Here is an 11,959-nt window from a genome sequence, read left to right as displayed (position 1 = left end):
GACCCCCCGCAGTGCCCAGTGTGATCCAGCGACCCCCTGCAGTGTCCAGTGTGATCCAGCGACCCCCCTGCTGTGCCTGGTGTGATGCAGGGACCCCCCCCATGCCCAGAGCGATGCAGAAACTCTCCGCAGTGCCCAGAGCAATGCAGTGACCCCCCACAGTGACCAGTGTGATTCAGTGACCCCTGCAGTGCTCAGTGTCATGCAGTGACCCCCCTGCCATGCCCAGAGCGATGCAGTGACCCCCCCACCATGCCCAGAGTGATGCAGTGACCCCCGCAGTGCCCAGTGTGACGCAGTGACCCCCCTACACCATGCCCAGAGCAATGCAGTGATCCCCGCAGTGCCAGTGTGATGCAGTGAACCCCTTGCCATGCCTAGAGCGATGCACTGATCCCCTGTCATGTCCAGAGTGATGCAGTGACCCCTGCAGTGGCCAGTGTGAAGCAGTGACCCCCCTACACCGTGCCCAGAGCGATGCAGTGACCCCCCTGCAGTGCCAGTGTGATGCAGTGACCCCCTTGCCATGCCTAGAGCAATGCACCGATCCCCTGTCATGTCCAGAGTGATGCAGTGACCCCTGCAGTGGCCAGTGTGAAGCAGTGACCCCCCTACACCGTTTCCAGAGCGATGCAGTGACCCCCGCCGTGCCTGTTGCGATGCAGTGACTCCCCCACAGTGCTCAGTGTGATGCAGTGACCCCCCCCACTGTGCCCAGAGCGATGCAGTGACCCCTGCAGTGCCCAGTGTGATGCAGTGACCCCCCCCCCTCCGCTGTGCCCAGAGCGCTGCAGCGCCACCTGTGGGGGCATCCCTTACCTGCGCGGTGAGCTGGATGGGCTGCGACAGAGCCAGCTGGGGCGTTTGCGGCTGGCTCTGGGGCGCCTCACCCCCCGGCGGCTGGCTGGCGGCGTTGGCTGCAGCGGCCGCGTTGGATTGCTGCACGGCCGCTGCCAGGAGCTGCGCCTGCGCCTGCTGCAGGAGGAGCTGCTGCTGGGCGGGCATCAGGGCCGTCAGCTGGGGGCCGGGCAAGCCGGGGTGCAGGGGGTGCGGGCAGGGGAGGGGGACAGAGAGGGGAAGCAGCAGGTTAGTCCCAGCGCATCCCCCCTGGAAGCGCCAGTGAGCGGCAAAGCAGCCCCCACCCCTGTTAGCACAAGAGCACCAGCTGGGGACCCCCCTCAGCCCACACTGGGGCCAGATGGGAGCCAGCGCCCCCTGCAGGGGAAAGGCCCCGTGCTGTTTCCTGCCCCTTGAGCCAGCCCCCACCCCCCACCCCAGGGCCATCACCCCCCTCACCACCGGGGGCCCCCACTCACCCCGGCCAGCTGGCTGCCGGCTAACATGAGCTGAGCCTGGGGCAGGTGCGGCTGCTGGGCCGGGGGGGCTGGTGCTGGAGCTGGAGGCAGGGCCGAGGGGTCCTCTGCCTTGATCTGGGGGAGAAGAGAGACGGGTCAGGGGGGCAGGGCACTGCGGGGGGTCAAGGGTCACAGCTGGGGCCTGTGGGGGCCCAAGAGCTGTGGGGGTACAGGGCAGGAGCCGGGGGGGATGGGGGGTCAGAAGTCGGGGGCGTATGAGCAGAGGGGGTGGGGGTCAGGGGTGGCCTGGCAGGGGACTTGGCCCGGCCAGCTGGCCATTTCTCACGCTGATCTCTCCCTCCCCAATGGAGCCGGGACCTCCCCCCCTCGGAAACTCTGAGGTGCTGGCATGGAGATCCCTCCCCCAGCCCTGCCGCATGGGGATTGGTTAGGGGCAGGGGGACTGCGAGGGGGACAAGACCAGGTTTACCTGACAATGTCCTGGGGGTTAGTCCCCAGCTTGTGGAGGGCTGAGCCTGGGGGTGGTGTGCGCTCGCTCATGCGCTTTCCCCATCCCCCCCCCGCCCGCTGAGCCGCTTCCTGTTGCCGCCCCGGGGCCCGGGATTTCCCCCCCCCCACCCCCTGATCATCGCCCGCAACCAGCAACCGAGAAACCAGGACGGGGTGGGGGGGTGGAAACCCCTGGGAACAGCATGGCCCCCTGCCAGGCATGGCCCCCCACTGGCCCCCAGCAAGGTAAGCCCCCCGGCACAGCCCCCCGGCCCCCCAGTGAGTACAGCTCCCCCCTGAGGCCTGGCCCCCCACCGGCCCCCCAGGCAGTGCCAGCCCCCCAGCACATTCTTACCTCGGGCTGGCCCTATATAGGGGCGGGGAGAATGGGGCTGCTTGCTCTGCGGGTCTGCACCAGATGGGGGACCCGCAGTCAGTGAGGAATGGGACCCTCCTTGCCTCCGTTCCCCCCAACCCCACTGTGCTCCCCCCACCTGCACCATGCTCTCCAGACCCCAGCTCCTCCCCGCACCTGATCCCCCAGCCCTGCTGGTCCCTGACCCCCAACCCTCTGCTCCCCCTCCTGCCTCCCCCCCCCACCCCACTCTCTGGGACCCTGCCACACTCCCCCTGCACGGCTCTCCCTCGGCCCCCTGCAACTTCCCCTTCTCATCACCTGGTGGTTTGCGTCGGACCGTTTCGTTTCTGTGTCCTGGAATACAAAGAAGAAAATGAAACCTTCGTCTCTTGCCCCCAGAGGATCAAAACGCCTCACGATCCCCACTCCCCAGGGCCCTGGCCCCCCAAACCAGAGGCATTCCACAGGGCCTACTAAGGGCCTCATTCCTGACCCCCTTCGTGGGCTCCGCTGGGGGGAGAGACGTGGTGGAGGGGCAGCCCCAGCAGGGTTATCGGGTACTGTGTGGCCCCCATGTGGTCCACTCTGCCTTCTCCAGCTCCAGTGGCTTAGACTTCTTATTTCAGAGAGAGAAAACGGGAGCGATGAATAACGCCGCGGACCCAGCCGTCTCCTGGTCCCCCTCCCCGCTCTAACCACTAAGGCCCTACCGCTTCCCAGAGCCAGGAGAGAACCCAGGAGTCCTGGCTCCCGGCCCACCCCCCTTTGGACCCTGTTGGTGCTCAATGACTGTGTCGGAGGGGGGCAGCAGGGAGCCAGCTAAGGTGGGGCACAGAAAGCTGGCCCTGATCCAACCCTGGGGAGAGGAAGACATGGGCCTTCCCCTCCCCTCTCACGTGCTCTCAGGGGGCTTCCCCACTCCTGAAGCCTACCCCCCCATCGAGATTTCTCCCCAGCCCTCCCCCACCGACCAATTCGGGGTGCCCCACACACCCAGCCAACTCCCCCTCCCAACCCTGCTCCCCACCCCAATCCCCCCCCAGAATTACCTTGGTATCGGAAATTTAACCCCTTGCCTTGTCCCGTCGCCTGCTCGCCCTCCTGGCCAGCCCCAGGGGGTTCCCTGCCCCTAAGGCCGCGCGACACCCCCAGCTCCTGCCTGCCCTCAGCTGGCTCTGCTGCCCCCGGGGACCAGTGCCAGAGCCAGGCTGCCAAGAGCGCCTCTGCTCATTTGCATGAGGGACTGAGTCACCGCACCAAACCCGAAACACAGACAGGCGGGTGGGGCAGGCTCTGTGCTGGCGATTCTGGGATGGGGATAGGGGACGGGAGGGGGGGTGGCAATGTTCCCAAGGTGCCGGGGGCAGGGTTACGCGGGGCTCGGTACCACAGGGGGTGGACGCTGGGGGGGCGTTATGGGGGCAGAGTAGGCCGGGCAGGGGCTACGCTGGGAGGCAGTACACAGCGGCCTGGGGTATGCGGGCGGTGGGGTCACCAGGGAGCAGGTACGCTGGGGCCAGTACGCTGAGATGGATACACCAGGGGCTGGTATGCTGGGGGTGGATACACTGGAGGAGGGGACGGTGGGCAGGAATAGGCCGGGAGGTGGGGTCGCTGGGAGCAGAGTACGCAGGGGGCCTGGTATGCTGGGGATGCGTACACCAGGGAGAGGGACACTGGGCAGGGTTCGTGGATGGGATACACAGGGGCGCCCGGTACGGGGCTGGGGACGTGCGGGCGGGTGGGTACCCTGAGGGGGGTACATGGGGGCAGGTCGCTGGGTGGACACGGTGGGCTGGGTCGCTGGCGGCAGGTACGCCGAGGGCTGTCCCACAGGCCATGCCTGACGTCCCGAGCTGTGCGGCTGCGCCCCCGGCGTCTTGCTCTCTGGCCCCGTCGTGGATCCATCCACTCCCTGGGCCATTGGGGGGAGTCGTCCCCCGACCTGCCCGCCCCGGCCGATTTCAGCCTTTGGACTCCAGGCCCAGCCTGAGCCCCCCCCAGCCAGCCTCCCGCTAGTCGCAGCGAGGGCCAGGTGGCCGCATGGGGCAATGGGAGTCCCTGTCTGCCACTGCGGCCCTGGCTGGGGGGCTGGGCCCTGCTGGTGCGATGCCCTAGGCTGGCGGGGGCAGGGCCTGGCCAATCCCTCCCCAGCACTTTCCTTCTCCTATGTGTTTCCCTTTTCGCATTTTAGCTGTTTAAAAAGCCTCAGATTACTGAACCCAGGCTAAAAATACCCCGCGGAACCGCCGGCCCCCCAGCCGCCCCCCAGGCAGGCCCCCCACCTCGGGCCAGCCCCCCCAGCCAGCCCCTACCCCGATGACAGGGCCCCCACGGCGCGCACCCCCACCCCGACGGAGCCCCACCCCACAGGCAGGGCCCCACAGCCACGCACCCCACCCAACACAGGTCAGCCCCCCATGGCAAGACCCCCACCCCATGGAAGCCCCCACCCCAGGGTCAGCCCCTCACACCAGCCCCCCACCCCACGGCAGGCCCCACTCCCCACAGGCAGGGCCCCGACAGCCAGCACTCCCCACCTGACAGAGGCCCCCACCACGGGCCAGCCCCCACGGCCGCACCCACCATCCCACGGGCTAGGCCCTATCCATGGGCCACCCCCACAGCAGCACCCCACCCCACAGCAAAGTGCTCCCAATTTGCAGAAAATGGCCCACCCAGCCAGCCCCCATAACAGGCATTCCCTCCCCCAAGCCTGCATCCATGGCCAGTGGCCCCCCCCAGCAGTGCCCCGATGGCCAGTGGCCCCACAGCCAGTGCCTCCCACCCCAGGCCAGCAATCCCCAGGCCAGGCTCCCCCCACACCCAGCCCCCCACCCACCAACAAGCCCCTGCCCCACTTCCACCAGCATCGCCTGCCGGGACCCCACCACCCCATTGAACAGAGGCCAGATGCAGAGGGGTCCAGGCAGAGGAACTGACCCACCCCCTCCAGGTCCCCCAGCCCAGCCCCTGCTCCTGATTCCACCCCTACTGGCAGTCCACGTCGGGGTTCACCATGGCGGGTTGAGCTCAGATGCTTGGGGCCCTGGCAGCGTGGTGCCGGCGGTCGGGAGGGGTGACGGGAGGCATCCAGGGACAGAGGCAAGGGGGAGTTCCCACCCCCACCCCCTGGAGAGGAGAGGGAAGGAGCAGGGGGCAGGGAGGGAACGCGGCGGGCAGCAGGAAGTCAGCTGGGAGGAAATTGCCAGGGGAGGCGAGGGGTGAGAAAACACCGCGTGCACGAGCTCCTGGCACAGACACAGGGCACGCCCAGGCGGCAACAGGGCCTGCGAGCACAGATACACGTACACGCCGCGTGCGACAGGGCTCCTGGCACAGACAACCATACACCCATGATGCGACAAGCTGCCTGTACAGACACACTACCCGCGTTGCGACAGGGCTCCTGCACAGACACACATACACCGCGTGCGACAGGCTCCTGGCACAGACACACCAGTACACCCGCGTGTGAACGAGCTCCTGGCACAGACACACAATACACCCCGCATATCAAGGCGACAGACTCCTGTACAAGCACACATACACCCGCGTGCGAAGGGGCTCTGGCACAGACACACAGTTTACTACCTGCGTGCGAACAGGGCTCCTGCACAGGACACACGATAACCCGCGTGCGACAGAGCTCCTTGGCACAGACATACAACACCCGCGTGCGACAGGGCTCCTGGCACAGACACACATACACCCGCGTGTGAAAGAGCTCCTGGCACAGACACACATACACCCGCGTGCGACATAGCTCCTGGTACAGACACACATACACCCGCGTGCGACAGGGCTCCTGGCACAGACACACATACACCCACGTGTGAAAGAGCTCCTGGCACAGACACACATACACCCGCATGCAACAGAGCTCCTGGCACAAACACAGGCTCACGAGGCGTGCAATAGGGCCTGCAGCACACACACCTGCACACCTGCTGTGCAACAGGGCCCCTAGCACGAACACATGAACACCCAGCATGACAGAGCTCCTGGAACAGACACACAGACATGGTGTGCAACAGAACCTCTGACACAAATACATGCACACACAGTGTGCAACAGAGCTTCTGGCACAGACACAGGCACACCTTGCATGTGACAAGGCCCTTGACAGAGACCCACATAGACTTGGTGTGCGACAGGTCCCGTGGCACAGAAACACATACCAAACATGCAACAGGCCCCCTGAAAAGGACACATGCACATCCCCCATGTGACAGGGCATATGCCCACCCTGCTTGCAACAGGACCCTGACATGGACACACGCTCACCCCCGTGCGACAAGGTCCCCGACACGTTCACACACACACCCCCGTGCGACAGGGTCCCCGACACAGACACACGCCCACCTCCGTGCGACAGGGCCCCCGACACAGACACACGCTTACTACCGTGCGACAGGGTCCCCGACACGTTCACACGCCCACCCCTGTGTGACAGGGCCCCCGACACGGACACACGCCCAGCCCCGTGCGACAGAGCCCCCGACACGGAGACATGCCCAGCCCCGTGCGACAGGGCCCCTGGCTCTGACACACACACACAATCTGCCCCGGGTCTGGCACTCACAGCAACCGCTCAGGGAGCACCTACGCCTCAGCCGCTGTCCGCCAGGGGGCAGCAGAACCGCATGAAGATTCACACCCAGCCCCCCAAGCCGCCCCCCACTCCTGGCACCTCGGACTCCCCTGTTCCCATCTCTCAGTGGGCCCCCAACCCCCCCAGGGGTCAGCCTGGCTGGCGGGCAGCTATCGAGGCCGGGGAGGCGTTGTGAGGACACAGACTGGGGCAGCATCAGAGGCTGTGGGGCCCGTGGGCGCTATGAGGAGGCTGGGGGGGGGCTGTAGGGTTGGGGGGGTGAAGAGTCTGGGGAGCACTGACAAGGGCTGGCGGCGGGGGGAATCTGAGGGGGGTGTTGATGGGCTGTGCGGACAAGAGGTGAGGGTTGAGGCTCATGCTCCCCAGGCTGTGAGGGGGGTGGAGGTGAGGGGGAGGGCCGGGGCGCTCCTGGGCTGGGGGGGGGAACGGCCAGGGACGCTCCCTGGGCTGGGTGGGCAGGGGCAAGGAGGAAGGGCTGGGGGACGCTCCCAGGAGATGTGGGCCAGGGGAGCGAGGGGAGAGGGCTGGGGACGCTCCCTGGGGCTGGGGGGCAGGGGGAAGGGCGGAGGGGCCGGGGAATGCGCCCGGGCTGGGAGCGGGGAGAGAGGGGGAAGGGCTGGGCGCTGCCCGGAGGTTGGGGGGTGAGGGGGAAGGGCCAGGGGACGCTCCCCCGGGGGTGGGGCAGGGGCAAGGGGAAGGCGGGGTATGATCGCCAGGGCTGAGGGGGGGGGGGGTGGAGGTGAGGGGGAAGGGCGGGGGCGCTCCCCGGGGCTGGGGGGTAGGCGAAAGGGCCAGGGGTGCGCTCTCTGGGCTGGAGGGAGGTGGAGGAATGAGCCAGGGGACACTCCCCGGGCTGGGATGATTAGGAAAGGCCGGGGGCGCTTCCCTGGCTGGTGGGGTAGGAGGAAAAGGCCGGGCGGGGTGCTCCCCGAGATCGGCGTAGGGCAGGAGTGGGGACTGGCAGAGATGGGGCTGCAGCATGGGGGGGGTCAGGCCCAGGCATGGGGCTGGGCTAGGCGTGGGGCGTGGGTGACCCAGCCTCTCCAAGCAGGGGTGCTTTGTGGGCGAGGTGCGACCCGGCCCCCAGCCTCTCCCAAGCTGGGCCAGACCCAGGAAGTGGCCTGGTGGGGGCATCTTCCATGGTGCACGTCTGTGTCCCCCACAATCTACACACTCACCTGGTCCTTCCCCTGCTGATTGTTGCACACTCATCTGCTCCTTCCCTGCCCTCACACACTCGCCTGCCCCTTCCCCTGCATGCTCGCACACTCACCTGCCCCTTCCCCTACTGTCACACACTCGCCTGCTCCTTTCTCCTGACTTTGCACACTTGCCTGCCCTTCCCCTGCCCTCGCACACTGGTCTGCAGTTTCCCTTGCCCTCACACTCTCGCCTTGCCCTTTCCCCGTGCGTTGCACACTCACCTGCTCCTTCCCCTGCTGTTGCCACTCACCTGTTCCTTCTCCTGCCCTTGCACACTGCCTGCCCCTTCCCTGCCCTCGCACATTCGGCCTGCATTTTACCCTGCCCTCAAACTTCACTCACGCCTCTTTCCCCTGCCCTTGCTCACCTGCCTGCACTTTCCTCTTGCCCTTGCACACTTCCCTGCACCTTCCTCTGGGACCTTGCACACTCACCTGCACTTCCGCCTGCCCTTGCACACTCACCTGCATCTTCCCCTACCCTCACACACTGTCTGCACCTTCCTCTGACCTTGCACACTCACCTGCCTCTTCCCCTGACCTTGCACACTTGCCTGCACCTTCCTCTGACTTGCACACTCATCTGCACTTTCCCCTGCCCTCACACCCTCACCTGCCTCTTCCCCTTCCCTCACACACTTGCTTGCACCTTCCTCTCCCGTCACCTGCACCCCCACAACCTTTTTCTGTCCCCTTAGGGTCTCCCTCTCCACAGCCCTTGCAGGGGCACAGCGTGTGAGACCCAATATTGTGTAGGCCCCACATTAATTCTCTGCCGCACAGAAAGGGCACCAGCTGACACTTGCATTTCCTCAGTGCAAATAATTCTCCCCAGTACGGGGGGGGGGGAGGCAGAGATGGGACCAGCGGGGAAAGACGGGAGATGGAGGGAGAGAAACAGCAGGTGAATGATTGGCCGGGAGGGCGGGGGTGTTCCTGGGGGCATGTCCATTCAGCCCCAGCTCCCTCCCCGCCGGGGCTGCCAGCGGGGTTTTATCTGACAATGGGAAATGGTTCAGGCATGTCTCGGCTGCCGATCGATGAGCCTCGGGGGGCGGCAGGGGGGGCCGCGGGCTCTGACCAGCCAGCCCGCATTGCATGCCGCCCCCAGCGCCGTCTGCCTCCTGAGCCCCCGCCCCGGCACCACAGGTCACCACTGCACAAGGCTCAGTGCTCTGCTGCCTGCTTCCCCTCGCCCAGGGATCGAGGCCCGAACTAGGGGGACTCACCCCGCCCCTCCCTCAATACAAGACGGGAGAGAATTAAAGCCATCCGTGAGAGAGCAGATTTCGCACAGACCCGGACACGTGCCTCATGGGGGAGATGCAGAAAAAGCCAAAAGGAGCGGAATTTGCCCAATGGTCACACACAAAGAGCAGGGAGAGTCCAGGCCCCCCTGCTCTAACACTAGACCCCACTTCCCCTCCCAGAGCTGCGGGAAAGAACCCAGGTGTCCGGGCTCCCAACCCCCCTGCTCTAACTCACTAGACCCCACTTTCCCCAGAGGCTGGGGAGATGAACCCAGGAGTCCAGGCTCCCCCCTCGCTCTAACCACCAGCCCCCACTGCATCCTGCCAATTCTCCCTCAAGCCGACCGCTGTGGGTAAGCTCAGCATGCCAAGGCCCCTGGGCCTCAGCTGGGGTGGGAGGGGTAGATGGGGTTAAGGAGGCAGGGCGAGGGCCGTGTCCCTCCCCCTCCCACCATCCCCCTTCACCCCCACAACTGGAGTCTCCCTGCCCAATTTGCCAATTGGCAGAGCTGTCCGTCAGGCCCTGAGTCCTCGCTGCGCAGACTGAGACAAGCTTGTCCCCTCAGTGGGCCGGCTTAGTGGGCTCAGGCGGTCGTCGGGTCATGGTGGAGCCCCCCTTACTGACACAAGGCTACAGACATGGGGGGGGGGGTGCACACAGCCTGGCCTGGTGCCTTTGGAGGCTGGGGGATTTAGGGAAACTCCTGCCCTGGGGATGGGGGGCTGTAGTCCTGGTGAACCCACATCATGAAGTGGCGTCACTGAATGAGCATTCAGATGGGGCCAGATGGAATGTTTGGAGCTGGACCGCCCCACCCAGCAGCCCACCTGGGTCAGATCGGAGGCCGGACGCCCCCTAGAGGGAGAGGCCCTGGCCCTGTTCCCTGCCCCAGAGGCTGGCTGCCCTATGGGGGAGAGTTGTGGAGGCTGCGGGGCGAGCAGGTGCAGGCAGGGCCTCAGTGGTGCCTGGTCACTCGCTGTCCCAGCTGACGCTGACGCTAATTAAAACTCCATTAAACTTCATTAAGTGCTCCACTTCCGACCTCAATGTAAATGCTGCATGAGGAGAGAGACGTCCCCCTGCTCCAATCTCAGCCCAACCCCAAGCCACCCAACCTGCCAGGCTGCTCTGAGCTCTGGGCCCGGGGCCGAGGACAGGTGGGGGGCGCCCGAGCGCCGTTCGATTGGCTGAGGAAGGGGTCCCCCAAGTGCAAACAGCTCGTCCCCGACCTCCAGCCCGAACCACTTCCCATCCCACGTTTAGTCCATGGACACCTTCAGCCAAATTCCAGCCCTGACCTCACCACCAAGATTTCCAAGCCCGGAACCTTCCACCCACTGTTTCTAGTCATGGAAACTCCAGCGTCACCATTCACATCCCCGATCTTCCCCACCCAAGGTCCAGACCCAGTACCCCCTGGAACTTCCATCCCCAACGATCCAGTCCTGGAATCATCCCGCTCTCCAGTGTGCCGCTATGGAACCTTCCGGACCCCAAGAGCCAGACCAGAATCTTCCAACAGAACGTTCCGCCTCGGAACCTTCCTATAATCCAACGTTCCGAGTTCCCGGAATGTCCAGCCCCCCTTGTTCTAGTCTATGGACCCTTTCCTTCAACCCTCTTGGTCTGGCTGCTCGTCGCTGACTCCCCCCCTGGCCCCAGGGCCGGAACTCCCTCACTCGCCCCTCGTTCCCCCAGCACTGGGTCACCCCCCTCCTTCTGCGGCCTTCCACACTCCCTCGTTCTCCACACACTGGGTCCCCGCTCCCTCCCTCTGCGGCCTTCCACACTCCCTCGTTCCCCACACACTGGATCCCCCCCTCCCTCTGCGGCCTTCCACACTCCCTCGTTCCCCACACACTGGATCCCCCCCTCCCTCTGAGGCCTTCCACACTCCCTCGTTCCCCACACACTGGATCCCCCCCTCCCTCTGCGGCCTTCCACACTCCCTCGTTCCCCACACACTGGGTCACCCTCTCCCTCTGCGGCCTTCCACACTCCCTTGTTCCCCGCTCCCTCCTTCTGCGGCCTTCCACACTCCCTCGTTCCCCCCGCACTGGGTCACCCCTCTCCCTCTGCGGCCTTCCACACTCCCTCGTTCCCCCCGCACTGGGTCACCCCTCTCCCTCTGCGGCCTTCCACACTCCCTCGTTCCCCACACACTGGGTCCCCGCTCCCTCCCTCTGTGACCTTCCACACTCCCTCGTTCCCCACACACTGGGTCCCCGCTCCCTCCCTCTGCGGCCTTCCGCACTCCCTCGTTCCACCCGCACTGGATCCCCCCCTCCCTCCCTCTGCGGCCTTCCACACTCCCTCGTTCCCCGCTCCCTCCCTCTGCGGCCTTCCACACTCCCTCGTTCCCCGCTCCCTTCCTCTGCAACCTTCCACACTCCCTCGTTCTCAACACACTGGGTCCCTGCTCCCTCCCTCTGAGGCCTTCCACACTCCCTCGTTCCCCACACACTGGGTCACCCCTCTACCTCTGCAACCTTCCACACTCCCTCGTTCCTCACACACTGGGTCACCCCCCTCCGCGGCCTTCCACACTCCCTCATTCCCCACACACTGAGTCACCCCCATCCTTCCCTCTGCGTCCTTCCACACTCCCGCGTTCCCCCCGCACTGGGTCACCCCCTCCCTCCTTCCCTCTGGGGCCTTCCACACTCCCTCGTTCCCCACACACTGGGTCACCCCCCTCCCTCCCTCCGCGGCCTTCCACACTCCCTCG

At 65.7% G+C, this 11,959-nt stretch overlaps 1 protein-coding gene across 1 annotated transcript in view; it reads right to left on the bottom strand.

Moving 5' to 3' along the window:
* POU2F2 (POU class 2 homeobox 2) overlaps positions 1 to 8,285 on the bottom strand; it is a 59,304-nt gene extending 51,019 nt beyond the window's left edge. Inside the window, exons 1-3 of the mRNA XM_075070704.1 lie at positions 8,232 to 8,285; positions 1,317 to 1,430; positions 820 to 1,017 (exon numbers count right to left, since the gene is read on the bottom strand). Of these exons, the coding sequence (XP_074926805.1) occupies positions 820 to 1,017; positions 1,317 to 1,430; positions 8,232 to 8,285 (366 nt within the window). The remainder of the gene's footprint in view (positions 1 to 819; positions 1,018 to 1,316; positions 1,431 to 8,231) is intronic.
* Positions 8,286 to 11,959: the final 3,674 nt, after the last annotated feature.

Source organism: Chelonoidis abingdonii, chromosome 11, assembly GCF_003597395.2.
Source record: "Chelonoidis abingdonii isolate Lonesome George chromosome 11, CheloAbing_2.0, whole genome shotgun sequence".
Classification (NCBI taxonomy): Eukaryota; Metazoa; Chordata; order Testudines; family Testudinidae; genus Chelonoidis; species Chelonoidis abingdonii.
This window is presented reverse-complemented; position numbering and strand designations above follow the sequence as displayed.